Source organism: Ranitomeya imitator, chromosome 4, assembly GCF_032444005.1.
Source record: "Ranitomeya imitator isolate aRanImi1 chromosome 4, aRanImi1.pri, whole genome shotgun sequence".
Lineage (NCBI taxonomy): Eukaryota > Metazoa > Chordata > Amphibia > Anura > Dendrobatidae > Ranitomeya > Ranitomeya imitator.
In genome coordinates, this window is record NC_091285.1 from 23,596,501 (window position 1) to 23,621,974 (window position 25,474).

Genomic DNA, 25,474 nt, shown 5'->3' on the forward strand with positions numbered 1-25,474 from the left:
TTAATTTTTTTTACATCTTTAATTTTTTAAATATATGGAGTCATTCTGTCGTGATAAAACCCCGAGCTTATAATTTATAATTTTTTCTATAACTGAATAGGAGCAGTGAGGAAAAGAGGGGGAAAAAGAAAGGGTGAGGATAAAGGAAAAAAAAAAAAAGGGTGAGGATAAAGGGAAAAAAAAAAGGGTGAGGATGAAGGAAAAGGGGAGGATAAAGAAAAAAAAAGGGGAGGATAAAGGAAAAAAAAAGGGAGGATAAAGGAAAAAAAAAAGGGGAGGATGAAGGAAAAGGGGAGGATAAAGAAAAAAAAGGGGAGGATAAAGGAAAAAAAAGGGGAGGATAAAGGAAAAAAAAGGGGAGGATAAAGGAAAAAAAGGGGAGGATGAAGGAAAAGGGGAGGATAAAGAAAAAAAAAGGGGAGGATAAAGGAAAAAAAAGGGGAGGATAAAGGAAAAAAAGGGTGAGGATGAAGGAAAAGGGGAGGATAAAGAAAAAAAAAGGGGAGGATAAAGGAAAAAAAAGGGGAGGATAAAGGAAAAAAAGGGGAGGATAAAGGAAAAAAAAAAGGGGAGGATAAAAAGGATAGTAAAGGGGAGGGAAAAGTAAGAAAGTGGGGGCAAAGAAAAAAAAAAAAAAAAAGGGTGGAGGAAAAAAAAAAATCATCATCTATCCCCGCCATTAAATAAGACAAGAACCTCATTAAAAAAAAAAAAAAAATACAGAATTGCAACGCTTAAAAAAATATATATTCCACATTACAGAAAAGGTCACTTCCAACAAGTCATATGGATACATGAATGCGCAGGATCAATGCAAGGCACCGTCCACAACAGCGACCAATAATAAAATTATATTAAATCGAAAAACCCCCCAAAATATTACAGTAAGAAAACAAGCAGGCCCGTTTTCTTAAATGTGCTGATTTTGCACTAAATTGGGTCCCTTTCAAAGTAAGGACAGCTGCCGCTCTACGGGGACTCAGTGTCTAAACTTTGAAAAAGGAGAAAAACCAAAAAGTTAAAATAAAAAAAACATCAAGATTCCCAGCTCTACCGAATGTTTGCAAAGTCATTCCTAGTGTCAACCGCATCTTCCTTACATTGTATTATTTACAAGTTATGCCGCATTCAACTTATCCCAGTGACGAGATTACAAGTTATTACGAGAACTAGGCGCGCGCTAGAGGCGGGGGGAGGACGGCGCTCCGATGTCACTGCACGGCCTCCACGTAGTTTGCAGGGTACAGGCCCACTTGTCCGCCGTCTAGACGCCCTTTGCACCAGCCTTGTTCATCTTCGTCTTCTATTTTTGTCAGCTCTTCTCCTAAAAAAAAAAATAAAAAAAATAAAAAAAAATAATGATGGGCCCTTTAAGCATTAAGCTCGCCATACTTTACACTACATTAGTCTCCCCTTTTTTAAATTTTTTTAAAAATTTTATTACTAATAATTTGTCCTCATTACGGGCTTGCGTCATCCCCCCCCCTCTTTCCTTACCGGCTTTGAAGCTGAGCTCGTCAGTCTCCTGCCCCTCGTAGTCATACAGTGCTCTGACCCGGACCTCCGATCCGGCAGCCGCCTCTTCATCAAAAGGGTTGCTGTCCCCATTGGCGTCGTTGCTGGTGAAGGGGTTGTTGGACTCGTCATCGGACCACTCGGTGGGGTAACTCTTTTCGTAGCTGCTGACGCTGGAATACAAGACGATGCAGGGTAAGATCCCATATACCTGGACTGGAAAAGGAATATGGCGCGGCTACGAGAAGGCAGGCCAAGGCCATCTTGCGAGCTCCAGCTTTACAGGTCAAAACAAAAGAGGTTTGTTAAGTGAATGCGGCTCGTGCAGGAATAGTAGTGGTTAGGCCCGGCAGCTGTAATGACAGACCTCCTCCTACAGGTGGAATTCTGTGCATAATAAGGTCGAAATATATCTGTTTATTGACCAGAGTTCCAAATATTCTGATACAGACATAGGAACAATGATACAATTCCACCTGCCACCACTAGGGGGAGCGCTCAACATCTACATACAGCAGTTATTGAGCACAATAATAATCCCGCATGCAGTGAGCTCCCCCTAGTGGTGGCCGCAGGTAGATAGAATTTTATCGTTTAGCGCCAACTTCATAAAATACTTAATCACCCGCCGCAGACTTCTTATAATATAATTCATTGTTATTACTTGTTTAACCTAGCCATAAGTATTTTTATTTATTTTAAATTCTGGGACCGGTTCTGTTTTTAACGACGCTGCATTATTTACCATATAATAGATTGAAAAAGGGGTTAAAGGTGGGGTAAATCCTCAACTCAATTTTTTTTTTCTCCCCCGCAGGCCAGTTATTAAGCCCCGACGACCCATTAACACCCCACTGTACGGATGCAGAGAAGCGGATTGGCCGAGAGAGGTCACACCCCCGCCTTCTTCCGACTTACCATTTAGATGCCACAGTCGCCACTGACTGTCACCTAAAGGGGTATAAACTATTTTTCTACACATTTCAGGTCAATAGAAAGTTTTTTTAGGTCTGCCTTTATAGGAGAGCAGTGATTGGCCGTGTTATTTCATGGAAGAACTTGATTGGGGCCTGAAAGTTGTGGTTACATTTTCACGAGTCTACAATGTCTGCCCTTATTAAGTAGAACATGTACTGAGCTCCCGTCATCCTGCCTGGCTGATTGAAAAAAAAAGACCTTTAAAGTGATAGCGAAAATGTATACGATAACCAGTGCTGGACTGGATTGGCAAAAGCCCACCAGTAACATTGATCCTTGGGGCCCAGTGTTCTGCTACATGCAAACATAGCCTGCCCCTAGTATACAAATTTACTTTTTCATCTATATAATATTAATGAATGATTTGATTAAACCTATTTCTGCAAATTAGGAATCTAGTATAATAGCGCTACTCGTTAGCAATCCTTCACGGGGGAGGGGGGGCCCACCGGTGGATTCTCCGGTTCTCCAGTGGGCCAGTCCGAGTCAGAAAAGCAGCGCCTCCAATGAGGAAAGGTAGTGCTCAGACCCCAATGATCCCCAGTGAGGGGCTACAGGTATTCTACCCCGAAGGACACATGGACGTTCAGTCTATACTACATATACCGGCAGGTCAGGCTGACACTACTGGGTCAGTCCAATGAACCGGACCCATAAAAAGGAGGAGGCTTAGTAATATCACCCCCCAAAGTGGGTGGTTAATGCTCGCAGGGCTTAAACATCCCAAATTTGGCTTTAAAGAAGAACTATGGACTTTTTCTAAAATGAATAGGGCACGAGCTGCAATACCACCTGCAACCTGTTGATCAGGGATGGAGCCGTTTCTGAAAAGTACGAACACTCCTGGTGCCCACAGAAGGGGTAGAATACCTGTAACTGCCCAAAAGTGGAGACTTAGAGACCCCGGAGCGCCCGAGTTAATAAGCGGCGTTAATAGATAATGGCGGGTTAGTGTCCGGTGCTGGAAGGAAAAAAAAAAAAAAAAAAAAAAAAAAATGGGGAAAACCAGGGTTAGAGAGAGAGCCCAAGTGGATGGAGTAAAGTTTCATGCCCCGCGGCTCCTCGCCCCGAGCTCTGCGGCTCCTCGCCCCCTACGGACAAACAAGTGCAGACGAGAAGAAGAGACAACAGGGAGCAGCGAGTCACCAACTTTTTCGTTTTACTGTCCTCCTTGTCAATGATATTGTTCGTCTCCTCCTCGTCCTCGAACGGGTTGGGACTCGACTGCGTGGACTGCACTGACTGGACGCTAAGATGGCTACGTGGGAAGAAGAGAGCAGGCGCATCAAACCGGCACGGACCTCACAGACAGGGGGGCACATACTGTATGGGAAGACTCTGCAGCCTCAGGACCCCGCTCCGACGTCCACTTCATGAAGAACGTGGCAGCCGGACCGGGGGGTGGGGTGCGAACGTCCTCCGCCGGCATCGTGGGTACATCCTAGCAATCACTACGCCTAGCCATACCGTCATAACCCCCCAACCTGATCACGACCATCTTCAAGATCCAATGAGTCATGATAATTTTAGGAAATACCTCCAATTAGAAACGTAGACTAGTTCTCCTGATTAGCCATGTCGCTTACCTCATACGCAGGGCATTGCTGTAGCTTAGGTATCCATGGTTACAACCAGCTGTCACTTTACGACTAGACATAACCGTGGATACCTAAGCTACTGCAATGCCCTGTAAATGGAGTAAGTGACATAGCTAATCAGAAGAACTATCCTACGTTTCTAAATTGGAGGCATTTCTTAATATTACATATTGGGATAGGATTTTGGAGATGGGAATACCCTTATAAGTGACTTGACGCTACTAACGGGTGGTCATTTCTCCGGGAACATGCCCAATAGATGGATTCCCACCCACTACCAAAGGGTAGCTTACTCTCCCGCCTCCCCAAATATTTAATTGCAACTTTGCTCCCATTATTTTAGGGACACCAGTTGCATCTGGATAATGGAAAAGTACCAAACACATTTAAAGGGGTATTCCCATCTCCAAGATCCTATACTGACATGTAGTAGGTGTAGTAATAATAAAATTAGCAAATACCTCCAATTAGAAATGTAGTATAGTTCTTCTGATTAGCCCATGTGGAGGGCATTGCAGTAGCTCAGGTATCCATGGTTACAGCCACTCTCATAGTGACAGTTGTCGTAACCATGGACACCTAAGCTATGCAATGCCCTGCAAATAGGCTAAGCGACCTAGCTAATCAGAAGAACTACACTACAATTCTAATCGGAGATATGTGCTAATATTATTGCACCAACTTCATATTGGGATAGGATCGTGGAGATGGAATTAACTAAGAATCATGGTAAAAAATAAATAATAATTTTGAAGGGTCCTCCACCTAAAAGTGACCTTTTATAATGAGCTGAGACTCCCACTGATCAGCTATAATTACTGGGAGTGCTTCTATTCCCTGCAGCGCCACCTTAGGATAACTGAGGCATTACATAACACCCATTAACTAAGTCCAACGTAAAGACATAAGCCGCGGAGCGAGCTGAATGTGCGGACCCACCTGCTGTGTTTATTCTGCAGAGACCCCTCGCCCGCCTGACTGATTCCTGTCAGGGTGACCCCCTCTCCGGGCTTCTTCTTCTCTCTCCGGCTCAGAGTACGGTTTAAGTCCGCAGACCATTCCTACAAGAAAGGGTTAACAAAAAAAAAAAAAAGAAGGGAAGATGAAGGTGCAGTACTCCTCTCTCTCCAGCAGGGGGCACTGGTGCACAAAGGACATAATGCAGCGACAATCGGTCATATTTTATTTATTTTTTTCGTTTTCATCTCATGAGAAGCAAATGAAACGGAACGGATCATGCAGTGTGTGAGGGGAGCGCTGCGCCGGATCGTGACGAGCGCCGCGAGATGTAACTGGAGCGCGAGGATCAGACGCCATCAGGTTGCCATGACAAAAAAAAAAAAAAAAAAAAAATTAAAAAAAAAAAATCAGGCGAGAACTAGCCCGGAAGCCTCCCGGTGGCGTTTCACGCATCATTAACGTCAGTACAAAGCGAAACACTGTAGATGAGAGGCCATCTGCTATTACAGCTGCTCACCACAGGGTGGCAGCAGTGAGGTTGGCAGAACCCTGGGGGGCGCACATGCCCTTGAAAAAAAACCAAAAAACCAAAACATTGATGTAATGAAAGCGATCACGTAGATGTACTGTAGCGTGATGATCTACCAGAAGGGGGCGCTACAACCAGATAATATTACACTCCTATTGGCGTGCAATGGGAATCCTTAGGATTGAACACATCCAGTTATATGGCCGCTGGGGAACTACAAATACCAGCACAAATAATCTATCTATCTATATTTCTTTCTTTCTTTTTTTTTTCCACTGGCAGTTTCTGGTACTACACCTCAACCTCATTTAAGAGGCATGATCAGCTGTAATTCCAGGTAAGACCTGTGGACAGGAGGGGCGCCATTTCTGGATTTTATTTTATTTTTTTTTCAATCTCTTAACTTACTAAGAACTACAAGTATCAGCCAGCCATGTAACAGAACACATAAACCACTGACAATGGATATAATGTACATTGTGTCATGTGCACAGCGTTCCCCACCAATAAATGGGGCGAGGAGCGGACGGACCACCGGGGGGACGTAACTTACCTCGTCCTTGCATCATGGAAGGCAGGAGAGAGACAGGAGGAGAAATATTAACATTGCATAGGAAAATGTAAACGCCACGTCATACCGGCAGCGGCCATCCTCAGCGGGAGGGCGCCACTGCTCCATCCTTAAGATTGGTGGGATGATATTCCGCCTTTATACGAGAGACCAGTGCCCCCCCACCCGGCCATACACAGGCGATGGATGCCCACCCACAATCGTATCTCCCCACCTCGAACTGGGGCCAGTTCATGGACATGCCGGGGCCGTGATTGTTCTTGAACCACTTCAGGTCCTCCAGGACGTCGGCCGACTTGATGGTGTAATCCAGGTCTCGGTATATACTGGCATAACTGGGGAGAAGGAAACAGTCAGTGACACGGGCAGTATTTCACCAGAGTGATTAGTGCCGCCATATGTCACCGGGAGAAATATCAAGAGCACATTAATACGTAGGAGGCGTCGGGGTCTTTATATCCCCCCTGGGACACATCAATAAGGAAAGCAATCACAGGAAAGCGAAGGCGGGAGAACACCGTCAGCAACAAGGCTGCCATCACTGCACCGCCTGTGTGACCGGCCACGGAGCAAGCACAGGAGGGGGAGAGGGACGAGTGTCAACCCAAGAGAAGGGGAGAGGGACGGGGATCAACCCGAGAGAAGGGGAGAGGGACAGGGATCAACCCAAGAGAAGGGGAGAGGGACGGGGATCAACCCGAGAGAAGGGAGAGGGACGGGGATCAACCCGAGAGAAGGGAGAGGGACGTGTCAACCCAAGAGAAGGGGGGAGGGACGGGAGGGTGTCAACCCAAGAGAAGGCGAGAGGGACGGGGGGGGTGTCAACCCAAGAGAAGGGGAGAGGGACGGGAGGGTGTCAACCCAAGAGAAAGCGAGAGGGACGGGGGGGTGTCAACCCAAGAGAAGGGGAGAGGGACGGGGGGGTGTCAACCCAAGAGAAGGGGAGAGGGACTGGGGGGGTGTCAACCCAAGAGAAGGGGAGAGTGACGGGGGGGTGTCAACCCAAGAGAAGGGGAGAGGGACTGGGGTGGTGTCAACCCAAGAGAAGGGGAGAGGGACGGGGATCAACCCGAGAGAAGGGGAGAGGGACAGGGATCAACCCGAGAGAAGGGGAGAGGGACGGGAGGGTGTCAACCCAAGAGAAGGGGAGAGGGACGGGGGGTGTCAACCCAAGAGAAGGGGAGAGGGACGGGAGGGTGTCAACCCAAGAGAAGGGGAGAGGGACGGGGGGGGGGGGGGGGTGTCAACCCAAGAGAAGGGGAGAGGGACGGGGGGGGGGGGTGTCAACCCAAAAGAAGGGGAGAGGGACGGGGTGTGTGTGTCAACCCAAGAGAAGGGGAGAGGGACGGGGGGGGGGTGTCAACCCAAGAGAAGGGGAGAGGGAAGGGGGGTCCACCCAAGAGAAGGGGAGAGGGACGGGGGGGTGTCAACCCAAGAGAAGGGGAGAGGGACGGGGGGGGTGTGTGTCAACCCAAGAGAAGGGGAGAGGGACGGGGGGGGGGGGGGGGGGGTAAACCCAAGAGAAGGGGAGAGGGACGGGGGGGGGGGGGGGTCAACCCAAGAGAAGGGGAGAAGGACGGGGGGTGTCGACCCAAGAGAAGGGGAGAGGGACGGGGGTTAACACAAGAGGGGAAGAGGGACGGGGGTCAACCCGAGAGAAGGGGAGAGGGATGTCAACCCAAGAGAAGGGGAGAGGAACGGAGGGGGGTGTCAACCCAAGAGAAGGGGAGAGGGACGGGGGGGTGTGTGTGTCAACCCGAGAGAAGGGGAGAGGGACGGGGATCAACCCGAGAGAAGGGAGAGGGACGGGGGGGGGGTGGGGGGGTGTCAACCCAAGAGAAAGGGAGAGGGACGGGGGGGGGGGGGGGGTGTCAACCCAAGAGAAGGGGAGAGGGACGGGGGGGGTAAACCCAAGAGAAGGGGAGAGGGACGGGGGGGGGGGGGGGTAAACCCAAGAGAAGGGGAGAGGGACGGGAGGGGGGGGTCAACCCAAGAGAAGGGGAGAGGGACGGGGGGGGGGGGGGGGGTGTCAACCCAAGAGAAGGGGAGAAGGACGGGGTGGGGTGTCAACCCAAGAGAAGGGGAAAAGGACGGGGGTTAACACAAAAGGGGAAGAGGGACGGGGGTCAACCCGAGAGAAGGGGAGAGGGATGTCAACCCAAGAGAAGGGGAGAGGAACGGAGGGGGGGTGTCAACCCAAGAGAAGGGGAGAGGGACGGGGGGGGGTGTGTCTCAACCCAAGAGAAGGGGAGAGGGACGGGAGGGTGTCAACCCAAGAGAAGGGGAGAGGGACGGGGGGGTGTCAACCCAAGAGAAGGCGAGAGGGACGGGGGGGTGTGTGTGTCAACCCAAGAGAAGGGGAGAGGGACGGGAGGGTGTCAACCCAAGAGAAGGGGAGAGGTACGGGGGGGGGGGGGGTGTCAACCCAAAAGAAGGGGAGAGGGACGGGGGTGTGTGTGTGTGTCAACCCAAGAGAAGGGGAGAGGGACGGGGGGGGGGGGGGGGAGGGGGGGTGTCAACCCAAGAGAAGGGGAGAGGGACGGGGGGGTGTCAACCCAAGAGAAGGGGAGAGGGACGGGGGGGTGTCAACCCAAGAGAAGGCGAGAGGGACGGGGGGGGGGGTGTGTGTCAACCCAAGAGAAGGGGAGAGGGACGGGAGGGTGTCAACCCAAGAGAAGGGGAGAGGGACGGGGGGGGGGGGTGTGTCAACCCAAAAGAAGGGGAGAGGGACGGGGGTGTGTGTGTGTGTGTCAACCCAAGAGAAGGGGAGAGGGACGGGGGGGGGGGGTGTCAGCCCAAGAGAAGGAGAGAGGGACGGGGGGGGGGGGGGGGGGAGTGTCAACCCAAGAGAAGGGGAGAGGGACAGGGGGGGGGGGTCTCAACCCAAGAGAAGGGGAGAGGGACGGGGGGGTGTCAACCCAAGAGAAGGGGAGAGGGACGGGGGGGGTGTCAACCCAAGAGAAGGGGAGAGGGACGGGGGGGGGGGGGGGGGGTGTGTGTCAACCCAAGAGAAGGGGAGAGGGACGGGGGGGGGGGGGTGTCAACCCAAGAGAAGGGGAGAGGGACGGGGGGGGTGTCAACCCAAGAGAAGGGGAGAGGGACGGGGGGGTGTCAACCCAAGAGAAGGCGAGAGGGACGGGGGGGGGGTGTGTGTGTGTCAACCCAAGAGAAGGGGAGAGGGACGGGAGGGTGTCAACCCAAGAGAAGGGGAGAGGGACGGGGGGGGGTCAACCCAAGAGAAGGGGAGAAGGACGGGGGGTGTCGACCCAAGAGAAGGGGAGAGGGACGGGGGTTAACACAAGAGGGGAAGAGGGACGGGGGTCAACCCGAGAGAAGGGGAGAGGGATGTCAACCCAAGAGAAGGGGAGAGGAACGGAGGGGGGTGTCAACCCAAGAGAAGGGGAGAGGGACGGGGGTGTGTGTGTGTGTGTCAACCCAAGAGAAGGGGAGAGGGACGGGGGGGGGGGGTGTCAGCCCAAGAGAAGGAGAGAGGGACGGGGGGGGGGGGGGGGGGGAGTGTCAACCCAAGAGAAGGGGAGAGGGACGGGGGGGGGGGGTGTCAACCCAAGAGAAGGGGAGAGGGACGGGGGGGTGTCAACCCAAGAGAAGGGGAGAGGGACGGGGGGGGGTGTCAACCCAAGAGAAGGGGAGAGGGACGGGGGGGGGGGGGGTGTGTGTGTCAACCCAAGAGAAGGGGAGAGGGACGGGGGGGGGGGGGTGTGTGTCAACCCAAGAGAAGGGGAGAGGGACGGGGGGGGTGTCAACCCAAGAGAAGGGGAGAGGGACGGGGGGGTGTCAACCCAAGAGAAGGGGAGAGGGACGGGGGGGGGGTGTCAACCCAAGAGAAGGGGAGAGGGACGGGGGGGGGGGGGGGGGTGTGTGTCAACCCAAGAGAAGGGGAGAGGGACGGGGGGGGGGGGGGGTGTCAACCCAAGAGAAGGGGAGAGGGACGGGGGGGGGGTGTCAACCCAAGAGAAGGGGAGAGGGACGGGGGGGGTGTCAACCCAAGAGAAGGGGAGAGGGACGGGGGGGTGTCAACCCAAGAGAAGGCGAGAGGGACGGGGGGGGGGTGTGTGTGTGTCAACCCAAGAGAAGGGGAGAGGGACGGGAGGGTGTCAACCCAAGAGAAGGGGAGAGGGACGGGGGGGGGGGTGTCAACCCAAAAGAAGGGGAGAGGGACGGGGGTGTGTGTGTGTGTGTGTCAACCCAAGAGAAGGGGAGAGGGACGGGGGGGGGGGGGGTGTCAACCCAAGAGAAGGGGAGAGGGACGGGGGGGGAAGGGGTGTCAACCCAAGAGAAGGGGAGAGGGACGGGGGGGTGTCAACCCAAGAGAAGGGGAGAGGGACGGGGGGGGGGGTGTGTGTCAACCCAAGAGAAGGGGAGAGGGACGGGGGGGGGGTGGGTAAACCCAAGAGAAGGGGAGAGGGACGGGGGGGGGTCAACCCAAGCGAAGGGGAAAAGGACGGGGGGTGTCAACCCAAGAGAAGGGGAGAGGGACGGGGGGGGTGTCAACCCAAGAGAAGGCGAGAGGGACGGGGGGGGTGTGTGTGTCAACCCAAGAGAAGGGGAGAGGGACGGGAGGGTGTCAACCCAAAAGAAGGGGAGAGGGACGGGGGGGGGTGTCAACCCAAGAGAAGGGGAGAAGGACGGGGGGGGGGGGTGTCAACCCAAGAGAAGGGGAGAAGGACGGGGGGGGTGTCAACCCAAGAGAAGGGGAGAAGGACGGGGGGGGGGGGGGGGGGGTCAACCCAAGAGAAGGGGGGTGGGGAGGACGGGGGGGGTGTCAACCCAAGAGAAGGGGAGAAGGACGGGGGGGTGTCAACCCAAGAGAAGGGGAGAAGGACGGGGGGGGGGGGGGGTGTCAACCCAAGAGAAGGGGAGAGGGACGGGGGGGGGTGTCAACCCAAGAGAAGGGGAGAGGGACGGGGGGGGTGTCAACCCAAGAGAAGGGGAGAGGGACGGGGGGGGTGTCAACCCAAGAGAAGGCGAGAGGGACGGGGGGGGGGTGTGTGTGTGTCAACCCAAGAGAAGGGGAGAGGGACGGGAGGGTGTCAACCCAAGAGAAGGGGAGAGGGACGGGGGGGGGGGGTGTCAACCCAAAAGAAGGGGAGAGGGACGGGGGTGTGTGTGTGTGTGTGTCAACCCAAGAGAAGGGGAGAGGGACGGGGGGGGGGGGGGTGTCAACCCAAGAGAAGGGGAGAGGGACGGGGGGGGAAGGGGTGTCAACCCAAGAGAAGGGGAGAGGGACGGGGGGGTGTCAACCCAAGAGAAGGGGAGAGGGACGGGGGGGGGGTGTGTGTCAACCCAAGAGAAGGGGAGAGGGACGGGGGGGGGGTGGGTAAACCCAAGAGAAGGGGAGAGGGACGGGGGGGGGGTCAACCCAAGCGAAGGGGAAAAGGACGGGGGGTGTCAACCCAAGAGAAGGGGAGAGGGACGGGGGGGTGTCAACCCAAGAGAAGGCGAGAGGGACGGGGGGGGTGTGTGTGTCAACCCAAGAGAAGGGGAGAGGGACGGGAGGGTGTCAACCCAAAAGAAGGGGAGAGGGACGGGGGGGGTGTCAACCCAAGAGAAGGGGAGAAGGACGGGGGGGGGGGGGTGTCAACCCAAGAGAAGGGGAGAAGGACGGGGGGGGTGTCAACCCAAGAGAAGGGGAGAAGGACGGGGGGGGGGGGGGGGGTCAACCCAAGAGAAGGGGGGTGGGGAGGACGGGGGGGGTGTCAACCCAAGAGAAGGGGAGAAGGACGGGGGGGTGTCAACCCAAGAGAAGGGGAGAAGGATGGGGGGTGTCAACCCAAGAGAAGGGGAGAGGGACGGGGGGTGTCAACCCAAGAGAAGGGGAGAAGGACAGGGGGGGGTGTCAACCCAAGAGAAGGGGAGAAGGACGGGGGGGGGTGTCAACCCAAGAGAAGGGGAGAAGGACGGGGGGGGTGTCAACCCAAGAGAAGGGGAGAAGGACGGGGGGGGGGGGTGTCAACCCAAGAGAAGGGGGGAGAGGGACGGGGGTCAACCCGAGAGAAGGGGAGAGGGATGTCAACCCAAGAGAAGGGGAGAGGAACGGAGGGGGGTGTCAACCCAAGAGAAGGGGAGAGGGACGGAGGGGGGTGTCAACCCAAGAGAAGGGGAGAGGGACGGGAGGGTGTCAACCCAAGAGAAGGCGAGAGGGACGGGGGGGGGTGTGTGTGTCAACCCAAGAGAAGGGGAGAGGGATGGGGGGGGGGGGGTCAACCCAAAAGAAGGGGAGAGGGACGGGGGTGTGTGTGTGTGTGTGTCAACCCAAGAGAAGGGGAGAGGGACGGGGGGGGGGGGGGGGGTGTCAACCCAAGAGAAGGGGAGAGGGACGGGGGGGGAAGGGGTGTCAACCCAAGAGAAGGGGAGAGGGACGGGGGGGTGTCAACCCAAGAGAAGGGGAGAGGGACGGGGGGGGGGGGTGTGTCAACCCAAGAGAAGGGGAGAGGGACGGGGGGGGGGTGGGTAAACCCAAGAGAAGGGGAGAGGGACGGGGGGGGGGGTCAACCCAAGCGAAGGGGAAAAGGACGGGGGGTGTCAACCCAAGAGAAGGGGAGAGGGACGGGGGTTAACACAAGAGGGGAAGAGGGACGGGGGTCAACCCGAGAGAAGGGGAGAGGGATGTCAACCCAAGAGAAGGGGAGAGGGACGGGGGGGTGTCAACCCAAGAGAAGGCGAGAGGGACGGGGGGGTGTCAACCCAAGAGAAGGCGAGAGGGACGGGGGGGGGTGTGTGTGTCAACCCAAGAGAAGGGGAGAGGGACGGGAGGGTGTCAACCCAAAAGAAGGGGAGAGGGACGGGGGGGTGTCAACCCAAGAGAAGGGGAGAAGGACGGGGGGGGGGGGGTGTCAACCCAAGAGAAGGGGAGAAGGACGGGGGGGGTGTCAACCCAAGAGAAGGGGAGAAGGACGGGGGGGGGGTGGGTGTCAACCCAAGAGAAGGGGGGGGGGGGAGGACGGGGGGGGTGTCAACCCAAGAGAAGGGGAGAAGGACGGGGGGGTGTCAACCCAAGAGAAGGGGAGAAGGATGGGGGGTGTCAACCCAAGAGAAGGGGAGAGGGACGGGGGGTGTCAACCCAAGAGAAGGGGAGAAGGACAGGGGGGGGTGTCAACCCAAGAGAAGGGGAGAAGGACGGGGGGGGTGTCAACCCAAGAGAAGGGGAGAAGGACGGGGGGGGGTGTCAACCCAAGAGAAGGGGAGAAGGACGGGGGGGGGTGTCAACCCAAGAGAAGGGGGGAGAGGGACGGGGGTCAACCCGAGAGAAGGGGAGAGGGATGTCAACCCAAGAGAAGGGGAGAGGAACGGAGGGGGGTGTCAACCCAAGAGAAAGGGAGAGGGACGGAGGGGGGTGTCAACCCAAGAGAAGGGGAGAGGGACGGGAGGGTGTCAACCCAAGAGAAGGCGAGAGGGACGGGGGGGGTGTGTGTGTGTCAACCCAAGAGAAGGGGAGAGGGACGGGGGGGGGGGGGGGGTCAACCCAAGAGAAGGGGAGAGGGACCGGGGGGGGGGGTCAACCCAAGAGAAGGGGAGAAGGACGGGGGGGGGGGGGGTGTCAACCCAAGAGAAGGGGAGAAGGACGGGGGGGGGGTGTCAACCCAAGAGAAGGGGAGAGGAACGGGGGTTAACACGAGGGGAAGAGGGACGGGGGTCAACCCGAGAGAAGGGGAGAGGGATGTCAACCCAAGAGAAGGGGAGAGGAACGGAGGGGGGTGTCAACCCAAGAGAAGGGGAGAGGGACGGGGGGGTGTGTGTGTGTCAACCCAAGAGAAGGGGAGAGGGACGGGAGGGTGTCAACCCAAGAGAAGGGGAGAGGGACGGGGGGGTGTCAACCCAAGAGAAGGCGAGAGGGACGGGGGGGTGTGTGTGTCAACCCAAGAGAAGGGGAGAGGGACGGGAGGGTGTCAACCCAAGAGAAGGAGAGGGACGGGGGGGTGTCAACCCAAGAGAAGGGGAGAAGGACGGGGGGGGGGTGTCAACCCAAGAGAAGGGGAGAGGGACGGGGGTGTGTGTGTGTCAACCCAAGAGAAGGGGAGAGGGACGGGGGGGGAGGGATGGGGTTCAACCCAAGAGAAGGGGAGAGGGACGGGGGGGGTCAACCCAAGAGAAGGGGAGAAGGATGGGGGGGGTCAACCCAAGAGAAGGGGAGAAGGACGGGGGGGTGTCAACCCAAGAGAAGGGGAGAGGGACGGGGGTCAACCCGAGAGAAGGGGAGAGGGATGTCAACCCAAGAGAAGGGGAGAGGAACGGAGGGGGGTGTCAACCCAAGAGAAGGGGAGAGGGACGGGGGTGTGTGTGTGTGAACCCAAGAGAAGGGGAGAGGGACGGGGGGGTGTCAACCCAAGAGAAGGGGAGAAGGACGGGGGGGGTGTCAACCCAAGAGAAGGGGAGAAGGACGGGGGGGGGTGTCAACCCAAGAGAAGGGGGGAGAGGGACGGGGGTCAACCCGAGAGAAGGGGAGAGGGATGTCAACCCAAGAGAAGGGGAGAGGAACGGAGGGGGGTGTCAACCCAAGAGAAGGGGAGAGGGACGGGGGAAATGTCAACCCAAGAGAAGGGGAGAGGGACGGGAGGGTGTCAACCCAAGAGAAGGCGAGAGGGACGGGGGGGGGGTGTGTGTGTGTCAACCCAAGAGAAGGGGAGAGGGACGGGGGGGGGGGGGGGGGGTCAACCCAAGAGAAGGGGAGAGGGACCGGGGGGGGGGGGGGTCAACCCAAGAGAAGGGGAGAGGAACGGGGGTTAACACGAGGGGAAGAGGGACGGGGGTCAACCCGAGAGAAGTGGAGAGGGATGTCAACCCAAGAGAAGGGGAGAGGAACGGAGGGGGGTGTCAACCCAAGAGAAGGGGAGAGGGACGGGGGGGTGTGTGTGTGTCAACCCAAGAGAAGGGGAGAGGGACGGGAGGGTGTCAACCCAAGAGAAGGGGAGAGGGACGGGGGGGTGTCAACCCAAGAGAAGGCGAGAGGGACGGGGGGGTGTGTGTGTCAACCCAAGAGAAGGGGAGAGGGACGGGAGGGTGTCAACCCAAGAGAAGGAGAGGGACGGGGGGGTGTCAACCCAAGAGAAGGGGAGAGGGACGGGGGTGTGTGTGTGTCAACCCAAGAGAAGGGGAGAGGGACGGGGGGGGAGGGATGGGGTTCAACCCAAGAGAAGGGGAGAGGGACGGGGGGGGTCAACCCAAGAGAAGGGGAGAAGGACGGGGGGGGTCAACCCAAGAGAAGGGGAGAAGGACGGGGGGGTGTCAACCCAAGAGAAGGGGAGAGGGACGGGGGTCAACCCGAGAGAAGGGGAGAGGGATGTCAACCCAAGAGAAGGGGAGAGGAACGGAGGGGGGTGTCAACCCAAGAGAAGGGGAGAGGGACGGGGGGGTGTGTGTGTGAACCCAAGAGAAGGGGAGAGGGACGGGGGGGTGTCAACCCAAGAGAAGGGGAGATGGACGGGGGTGTGTGTGTGTCAACCCAAGAGAAGGGGAGAGGGACAAGGGGGGGGGGTGTGTGTGTCAACCCAAGAGAAGGGGAGAGGGACGGGGGGTGTGTGTGTCAAACCAAGAGAAGGGGAGAGGGACGGGGGGGGGGTGTCAACCCAAGAGAAGGGGAGAGGGACGGGGGTCAACCCGAGAGAAGGGGAGAGGGATGTCAACCCAAGAGAAGGGGAGAGGAACGGAGGGGGGTGTCAACCCAAGAGAAGGGGAGAGGGACGGAGGGGGGTGTCAACCCAAGAGAAGGGGAGAGGGACGGGAGGGTGTCAACCCAAGAGAAGGCGAGAGGGACGGGGGGTTGTGTGTGTGTCAACCCAAGAGAAGGGGAGAGGGACGGGGGGGTGTCACCCAAAGAGAAGGGGAGAGGGACTGGGGGGGGGGTGTCAACCCAAGACAAGGGGAGAGGGACTGGGGGGGTGTGTGTCAACCCAAGAGAAGGGGAGAGGGACGGGGGGGTGTGTGTGTCAACCCAAGAGAAGGGGAGAGGGACGGGGGGGGGGGGAGGGGGGGGTCAACCCAAGAGAAGGGGAGAGGGGGTCAACCAAAGAGAAGGGGAGAAGGACGGGGGGGTGTCAACCCAAGAGAAGGGGAGAGGGATGTCAACCCAAGAGAAGGGGAGAGGAACGGAGGGGGGTGTCAACCCAAGAGAAGGGGAGAGGGATGGGGGGGTGTGTGTGTGTCAACCCAAGAGAAGGGGAGAGGGACGGGAGGGTGTCAACCCAAGAGAAGGGGAGAGGGACGGGGGGTGTCAACCCAAGAGAAGGCGAGAGGGACGGGGGGGGGGGGGGGGGGGGGTGTCAACCCAAGAGAAGGGGAGAGGGACGGGGGGGTGTCAACCCAAGAGAAGGGGAGAAGGACGGGGGGGGGGGGTGTCAACCCAAGAGAAGGGGGGGGGGGGAAGGACGGAGGGGGTGTCAACCCAAGAGAAGGGGGGGGAAGGACGGGGGGGGGGTGTCAACCCAAGAGAAGGGGAGAAGGACGGGGGGTGTCAACCCAAGAGAAGGGGAGAGGGACGGGGGGTGTCAACCCAAGAAAAGGGGAGAAGGACGGGGGGGTGTCAACCCAAGAGAAGGGGAGAAGGACGGGGGGGTGTCAACCCAAGAGAAGGGGAGAGGGACGGGAGGGTGTCAACCCAAGAGAAAGCGAGAGGGACGGGGGGGTGTCAACCCAAGAGAAGGGGAGAGGGACGGGAGGGTGTCAACCCAAGAGAAAGCGAGAGGGACGGGGGGGTGTCAACCCAAGAGAAGGGGAGAGGGACGGGGGGTGTCAACCCAAGAGAAGGGGAGAGGGACTGGGGGGGTGTCAACCCAAGAGAAGGGGAGAGTGACGGGGGGGTGTCAACCCAAGAGAAGGGGAGAGGGACTGGGGTGGTGTCAACCCAAGAGAAGGGGAGAGGGACGGGGATCAACCTGAGAGAAGGGGAGAGGGACAGGGATCAACCCGAGAGAAGGAGAGAGGGACGGGAGGGTGTCAACCCAAGAGAAGGGGAGAGGGACGGGGGGTGTCAACCCAAGAGAAGGGGAGAGGGACGGGGGGTGTCAAGCCAAGAGAAGGGGAGAGGGACGGGAGGGTGTCAACCCAAGAGAAGGGGAGAGGGACGGGGGGGTGTCAACCCAAGAGAAGGGGAGAGGGACGGGGGGGGGGGGTGTCAACCCAAGAGAAGGGGAGAGGGAAGGGGGGGGGGTCCACCCAAGAGAAGGGGAGAGGGACGGGGGGGTGTGTGTGTCAACCCAAGAGAAGGGGAGAGGGACGGGGGGGGGGGGGTAAACCCAAGAGAAGGGGAGAGGGACGGGGGGGGGGGGTCAACCCAAGAGAAGGGGAGAAGGACGGGGGGTGTCGACCCAAGAGAAGGGGAGAGGGACGGGGGTTAACACAAGAGGGGAAGAGGGACGGGGGTCAACCCGAGAGAAGGGGAGAGGGATGTCAACCCAAGAGAAGGGGAGAGGAACGGAGGGGGGTGTCAACCCAAGAGAAGGGGAGAGGGACGGGGGGGTGTGTGTGTGTCAACCCGAGAGAAGGGGAGAGGGACGGGGATCAACCCGAGAGAAGGGAGAGGGACGGGGGGGGGGGGGGGGTGTCAACCCAAGAGAAAGGGAGAGGGACGGGGGGAGGGGGTGTGTGTCAACCCAAGAGAAGGGGAGAGGGACGGGGGGGGGGTAAACCCAAGAGAAGGGGAGAGGGACGGGAGGGGGGGTCAACCCAAGAGAAGGGGAGAGGGACGGGGGGGGGGGGGTGTCAACCCAAGAGAAGGGGAGAAGGACGGGGGGGTGTCAACCCAAGAGAAGGGGAGAAGGACGGGGTGGGGTGTCAACCCAAGAGAAGGGGAGAAGGACGGGGTGGGGTGTCAACCCAAGAGAAGGGGAGAGGGATGTCAACCCAAGAGAAGGGGAGAGGAACGGAGGGGGGTGTCAACCCAAGAGAAGGGGAGAGGGACGGGGGTGTGTGTGTGTCAACCCAAGAGAAGGGGAGAGGGACGGGAGGGTGTCAACCCAAGAGAAGGGGAGAGGGACGGGGGGGTGTCAACCCAAGAGAAGGCGAGAGGGACGGGTGGGTGTGTGTGTCAACCCAAGAGAAGGGGAGAGGGACGGGAGGGTGTCAACCCAAGAGAAGGGGAGAGGTACAGGGGGGGGGGTGTCAACCCAAAAGAAGGGGAGAGGGACGGGGGGGTGTGTGTGTGTGTGTGTGTCAACCCAAGAGAAGGGGAGAGGGACGGGGGGGGGGGGGGAGGGGGGGTGTCAACCCAAGAGAAGGGGAGAGGGACGGGGGGGTGTCAACCCAAGAGAAGGGGAGAGGGACGGGGGGGTGTCAACCCAAGAGAAGGCGAGAGGGACGGGGGGGTGTGTGTGTCAACCCAAGAGAAGGGGAGAGGGACGGGAGGGTGTCAACCCAAGAGAAGGGGAAAGGGACGGGGGGGGGGGGGGTGTCAACCCAAAAGAAGGGGAGAGGGACGGGGGTGTGTGTGTGTGTGTGTCAACCCAAGAGAAGGGGAGAGGGACGGGGGGGGGGGGGGGTGTCAACCCAAGAGAAGGGGAGAGGGACGGGGGGGGGGGGGGAGGTGTCAACCCAAGAGAAGGGGAGAGGGACGGGGGGGAGGGTCAACCCAAGAGAAGGGGAGAGGGACGGGGGGTGTCAACCCAAGAGAAGGGGAGAGGGACGGGGGGGGTGTCAACCCAAGAGAAGGGGAGAGGGACGGGGGGGTGTGTGTGTCAACCCAAGAGAAGGTGAGAGGGACGGGGGTGGGGGGGGGTAATCCCAAGAGAAGGGGAGAGGGACGGGGGGGGGTCAACCCAAGAGAAGGGGAAAAGGACGGGGGGTGTCAACCCAAGAGAAGGGGAGAGGGACGGGGGTTAACACAAGAGGGGAAGAGGGACGGGGGTCAACCCGAGAGAAGGGGAGAGGGATGTCAACCCAAGAGAAGGGGAGAGGGACGGGGGGGGTGTCAACCCAAGAGAAGGCGAGAGGGACGGGGGGGTGTGTGTGTGTGTCAACCCAAGAGAAGGGGAGAGGGACGGGAGGGTGTCAACCCAAAAGAAGGGGAGAGGGACGGGGGGGTGTCAACCCAAGAGAAGGGGAGAAGGACGGGGGGGTGTCAACCCAAGAGAAGGGGAGAAGGACGGGGGGGGGGGGGGGGGGGGGTGTCAACCCAAGAGAAGAGGGGGGGGGAAGGACGGGGGGGGTGTCAACCCAAGAGAAGGGGAGAAGGACGGGGGGTGTCAACCCAAGAGAAGGGGAGAGGGACGGGGGGGGTGTCAACCCAAGAGAAGGGGAGAAGGACGGGGGGGGGTGTCAACCCAAGAGAAGGGGAGAAGGACGGGGGGGGGTGTCAACCCAAGAGAAGGGGAGAAGGACGGGGGGGGGGGGGGGGTGTCAACCCAAGAGAAGGGGGGAGAGGGACGGGGGTCAACCCGAGAGAAGGGGAGAGGGATGTCAACCCAAGAGAAGGGGAGAGGAACGGAGGGGGGTGTCAACCCAAGAGAAGGGGAGAGGGACGGAGGGGGGTGTCAACCCAAGAGAAGGGGAGAGGGACGGGAGGGTGTCAACCCAAGAGAAGGCGAGAGGGACGGGGGGGGGGTGTGTCAACCCAAGAGAAGGGGAGAGGGACGGGGGGGGGGGGGGGGTCAACCCAAGAGAAGGGGAGAGGGGCCGGGGGGGTGTCAACCCAAGAGAAGGGGAGAGGAACGGAGGGGGGTGTCAACCCAAGAGAAGGGGAGAGGGATGGGGGTGTGTGTGTGTGTCAACCCAAGAGAAGGGGAGAGGGACGGGAGGGTGTCAACCCAAGAGAAGGGGAGAGGGACGGGGGGGTGTCAACCCAAGAGAAGGGGAGAGGGACGGGGGGGTGTCAACCCAAGAGAAGGGGAGAGGGACGGGGGGGTGTCAACCCAAGAGAAGGGGAGAAGGACGGGGGGGTGTCAACCCAAGAGAAGGGGGGGGGGGGGAAGGACGGAGGGGGTGTCAACCCAAGAGAAGGGGGGGGAAGGACGGGGGGGGGGTGTCAACCCAAGAGAAGGGGAGAAGGACGGGGGGTGTCAACCCAAGAGAAGGGGAGAGGGACGGGGGGTGTCAACCCAAGAAAAGGGGAGAGGGACGGGGGGGTGTCAACCCAAGAGAAGGGGAGAAGGACGGGGGGGGGGGTGTCAACCCAAGAGAAGGGGAGAAGGACGGGGGGGTGTCAACCCAAGAGAAGGGGGGAGAGGGACGGGGGTCAACCCGAGAGAAGGGGAGAGGGATGTCAACCCAAGAGAAGGGGAGAGGAACGGAGGGGGGTGTCAACCCAAGAGAAGGGGAGAGGGACGGAGGGGGGTGTCAACCCAAGAGAAGGGGAGAGGGACGGGAGGGTGTCAACCCAAGAGAAGGCGAGAGGGACGGGGGGTTGTGTGTGTGTCAACCCAAGAGAAGGGGAGAGGGACGGGGGGGGTGTCAACCAAAGAGAAGGGGAGAGGGACTGGGGGGGGGGGGGGGGTGTCAACCCAAGACAAGGGGAGAGGGACTGGGGGGGGTGTCAACCCAAGAGGAGGGGAGAGGGACGGGGATCAACCCGAGAGAAGGGGAGAGGGACGGGGATCATCCCGAGAGAAGGGAGAGGGACGGGGGGGGTCAACCCAAGAGAAGGGGAGAGGGACGGGGGGGGGGGGGGGGTGTCAACCCAAGAGAAGGGGAGAGGGACGGGGGGGTGTCAACCCAAGAGAAGAGGGACGGGAGGGTGTCAACCCAAGAGAAGGGGAGAGGGACGGGGGGGGTGTCAACCCAAGAGAAGGGGAGAGGGACGGGGGGGGGGGTGTCAACCCAAGAGAAGGGGAGAGGGACGGGGGGGGGTGTCAACCCAAGAGAAGGGGAGAGGGACGGGGTGTGTGTGTGTGTGTGTGTGTGTGTGTGTGTGTGTGTGTGTGTGTGTGTGTGTGTGTGTGTCAACCCAAGAGAAGGGGAGAGGGACGGGAGGGTGTCAACCCAAGAGAAGGGGAGAGGGACGGGGGGGGTGTCAACCCAAGAGAAGGGGAGAGGGACGGGGGGGGGGGGGGGGGGTCAACCCAAGAGAAGGGGGGAGGGACGGGGGGGGGGGGGGGATGTCAACCCAAGAGAAGGGGAGAGGGACTGGGGGTGTCAACCCAAGAGAAGGGGAGAGGGACTGGGGGGTGTCAACCCAAGAGAAGGGGAGAGGGACTGGGGGGGGTGTCAACCCAAGAGAAGGGGAGAGGGACGGGGGTCAACCCAAGAGAAGGGGAGAGGGACAGGGATCAACCCGAGAGAAGGGAGAGGGACGGGGGGGGGGGGGGTCAACCCAAGAGAAAGGGAGAGGGACTGGGGTCAACCCAAGAGAAGGGCAGAGGGATGAGAGTCAACACAGGAGGGAAAGGGATGGGGGTCAACACAAGAGGGGAGAGCTAATCACTGGGACCCTCCATGATCCCAAGAATAGGGTTCTGGAATGCCAAGAAAATGTGCTCTGCAGACCTGTCTTGGATGGACCGCAGCTGCACTTGCTCCATTCTTTGTCTATGGGATAGTCAATGAGGTGTTTCAGGCATTCCTGACAGTCCCAAGGACAATAAATGGAGCAGAGGCCAAGCATTCGCCACTCGGCTCCGATCAGGACCTGGACGCACAGGCTTTTTTCTTGGAGTTCCAGAGTCCTGATCTTGGGATCGTTGCGTGATCTTAATGCTCAAACTCTCAGTGATCCACGCCCCTATCCATGGATAGAGGATAACTTGCTAATGACAGAGTTTGACCTCTGAGACCCACAACAATGCCAAGATTGAGGCTCTGCAGCCCCAATGGTTTTTGGTCTATGGTACTCGGCTCTTTCCGACAGTATCATAGACAATGAGTGAAGTGGAGGCCGAACCCACACAGCTCCGCTCCATTCAGGATGGGGGCTGAGGTTTTCTTCAGGTTCCAGAGCTCCGATCTTGGGATCGTTGGGCGTCCAAGTGGAGAAACGCTCAGTGATTGGTAAGGTGTCTCCTATCTTATAGATCCTACGGATAGAGGACAACTTGTTTTTTTTGGGAATCGCCCTTCCCAGCCTGGTTCTAGCCATCACTCCGCGTCTCCTCCTATCCATAAACATTCAATGTCTTCCCATCTATCAAGTTGTTCTGATCCGTCCGGCCATATCTACAAGGATCCTTCCACCCTCCCCAGGTCTGGACGCTCCGCGCCAAGGACAACACGGACCCTAATGATGAGATCTTACCCATCCAGATTGGACAGATCCAGATGCTTCTCCACGTCGAGCAGCAGGTCTCGGAAGAAGCGGAGTCTCTTGTCCTCGAACTGCTGGCACTGCTCGAACACCTGCTCCATGTTCTCCATGTACTGCGGGGTGGCGCCGTCCAGGTCCTTCAGGGTCTTCTCGTATTTCTCTTTGGTCTGTGAAGAGCACAGGACGGCGGATTATTCACCGACATTGCTGCGCCGGGTCATTTCCTTCACATGGTTTTAAAAAAAGGAGACAGTCAGCAGGTATGAGCCAGCAAAACGGCAAGAAGTGTTATTGGGGGGCTGGGAGATCAGTATAGAAATGTCCCCTCTGCTATTGATTGATGTGAGGGTCTCCCGATCCCCACCCTTCCCCCACCTGAGCTCCTGAAATACTCTGTGCTGCTTCTTCTATTGTCACGTCTGCGATCTCCACATTTTTTAACTCCGCTCATTTTCATCTCCTGAAATACTCTGCGCTGCTTCTTGAACCACTACTGGCTCCTATATGACCTTTCACATACACCCCCACCTAATACCATGATTTGACACTTTATTGACTCCCACAAGACCAGCCTATAGCCCTCCGCAAATACTCTGTGCTGTTAATTTTGTTTTGATTCCATTTTGAGGGGGAAGGGGTATTAAAAAATGTTTAAAAAAAAAAAAAAAAACACAACAAGACGAGGGTAAAAAGGTCACATATGTAAACCTTATAGCCCCCTATATAAGCGCGCACAAGTCATGGCGAGAAGGGAAGTCCCCCTACTCCGATGTCCTATTCATTATTCACCAGGGGCGCCATGAATTATTCAACGGCTTCTCATAGTTTGTGGAGATGTAGATCAGGATTTCCAAGCACGAAAACAAGAGGTCGTTACAAGTGACGGGGCCGCGCTCGTATCCTACAGCACATCCCCCAATCCAGGGGAGAGGAGGGCAAACAACCTCCGCAACCGGGGAGAGGGGGGCGAACAACCTCCGCAACCGGGGAGAGGGGGGCGAACAACCTCCGCAACCAGGGAGAGGTCGAACAACCTCCGCAACCGCGGATCCGCCTATCCTTAAAAAGCCAACCCTCGATCCAACTGCTATGTCCAGCTATCGCCCAATATCGCTGCTCCCATTTGCTTCCAAACTCCTGGAGCAGCACGTCCACGCTGAACTTTCCTCCCACCTCTCATCTAACTTGCTCTTTGACAATCTACAATCTGGTTTCCGTCCCCATCACTCAACTGAGACCGCCCTGACCAAAATTACTAACGACCTACTTACCACCAAAGTTAACAGACAATACTCTATACTCCTCCTTCTAGACCTGTCCTCGGCTTTCGACACAGTTGACCACTGCCTCCTACTACAGATCTTCTCCTCCTTTGGCATCAAAGACCTCGCCCTATCCTGGATCTCCTCGTACCATTCCAAATGCACATTTAGCGTCTCCCACACTACCTCCTCATCCCGCCCTCTCTCTGAGAAGAGTAGGGGTCCTAGAACAGAGCCTTGAGGGACTCCAACAATCTATACACTTGGCCTGGGACAACTCAAAGTCCCATGGCTTCCAGTAACACCTGAATGCTGATGACACTCAGATCTACCTCTCTGGCCCAGACGTCACCTCTCTGCTGTCCAGAATCCCGGAGTGTCTATCAGCCATATCCTTCTCCTCCTCTCGCTTCCTCAAACTCAATGTGGACAAATCTGAACTCATCATCTTTCCTCCATCTCATAGATCTTCCTTACCTGACCTATTTATCACAATTAAAGACATCATGCTTTCCCCTGTACCTGAAGTCTGCTGCCTCGGAGTAACCCTTGACTCTGTCCTGTCCTTCAAACCTCACATCCAAGCTCTTTCCACCTCCTGTCGCCTCCAGCTCAAAAATATCTCCAGAGTCCATCCTTTCCTCAACCGTCAATCTACTAAAATGCTTGTGCATGCCCTCATCTCCCACCTCGACTACTGCAACATCCTCCTCTGTGGCCTCCCTGCTAACACCCTTGCACCTCTCCAGTCCGTCCTTAACTCTGCTGCCCGACTAATCCATCTCTCTCCTCGCTACTCCTCCGCTTCCCCCCTCTGCAAACCTCTTCACTGGCTCCCATTCCCTCAGCATATCCAGTTCAAATTACTAACACTGACCTACAAAGCCATCCACAACCTGTCTCCTCCATATATCTCTGAACTAATCTCCCGATATCTTCCCTCACGTAATCTCTGGTCCTTCCAAGACCTCCTTCTCTCCTCCACACTTATTCGCTCCTCACCCAACCGCCTCCAAGACTTCTCCCGAATATTCCCATCCTCTGGTTGATAGTCGGACGTGTTGGGGCAAAGAATTCCACATTCGGATCCTTCAGACGGAACCTGAAAACCCAACTCTTCAGGAAAGCCTACAGCCTGCACTGACCCCGCTGCCTCCTCATCACTACCGGAGCTACCGCCTCACCAACACCGGAGCTCCTGCAACCCTCAACCTACTGTCTCCTTCCCCACCATCCTGTAGAATGTAAGCCCGCAAGGGCAGGGTCCTCGCCCCTCTGTATCAGTCTGTCATTGTTAGTTTACTGTAAGTGAAATCTGTAATTTGTATGTAACTCTGTCTCATGTACAGCACCATGGAATCAATGGTACTATAGAAATAAATAATAATAACAACAACCACCACCACCGGGAAAAGGGAGGGGGGGGGGGGGCGAACAACCTCCGCAACCGGGGAGAGGGGGGGGGGGGGTCGAACAACCTCCGCACCCGGGGAGAGAGGTCGAACAACCTCCACAACCGGGGGGAGGGGGCGCAAACAACCTCCGCAGCTGGGGAGAGGAGGGGCGAACAAGACAACCTCCGCACCTGGGGAAAGGTGGGGGGGGGGGGCCAACAACCTCTGCAACCGGGGAGGGGGGGGGGGGGGGGAATTTCCACAATGGGGAGCATACAGTTGGCGACCTTTAGGCACCCCACAATCTCGTCACAGGCGGGTATTAGGGGTGTAGTTGATGGGTTCCTGAACGGATGTCATACTGGGATTGTGCCAATTACAGTCTCCGAGAGCAGCATTTAAGTGGTTAAACAGCAGCTATCATCGTTGTAAGAGACAGCCACCACCTACCCTGCATGGCGTGACCTTCGCTCTCCCTCCATGG

The 25,474-nt window shown here is 57.6% G+C and overlaps 1 protein-coding gene across 4 annotated transcripts in view; it reads right to left on the reverse strand.

Annotated features, from left to right (window-relative positions):
• Nucleotides 1–262: 262 nt before the first annotated feature.
• Nucleotides 263–25,474, reverse strand: part of PACSIN2 (protein kinase C and casein kinase substrate in neurons 2) — an 84,187-nt gene continuing 58,975 nt past the window's right edge. For 2 of the 4 annotated variants that reach the window (XM_069763357.1, XM_069763358.1), the window contains exons 6-11: nucleotides 22,326–22,501; nucleotides 6,366–6,486; nucleotides 5,031–5,152; nucleotides 3,644–3,751; nucleotides 1,498–1,688; nucleotides 263–1,324 (exon numbers count right to left, since the gene is read on the reverse strand). In XM_069763357.1, coding sequence (XP_069619458.1) covers nucleotides 1,212–1,324; nucleotides 1,498–1,688; nucleotides 3,644–3,751; nucleotides 5,031–5,152; nucleotides 6,366–6,486; nucleotides 22,326–22,501 — 831 coding nt within the window. In that variant the 3' untranslated portion in view covers nucleotides 263–1,211. The remainder of the gene's footprint in view (nucleotides 1,325–1,497; nucleotides 1,689–3,643; nucleotides 3,752–5,030; nucleotides 5,153–6,365; nucleotides 6,487–22,325; nucleotides 22,502–25,474) is intronic. The other 2 variants (XM_069763360.1, XM_069763361.1) reach the window with 1 other exon arrangement.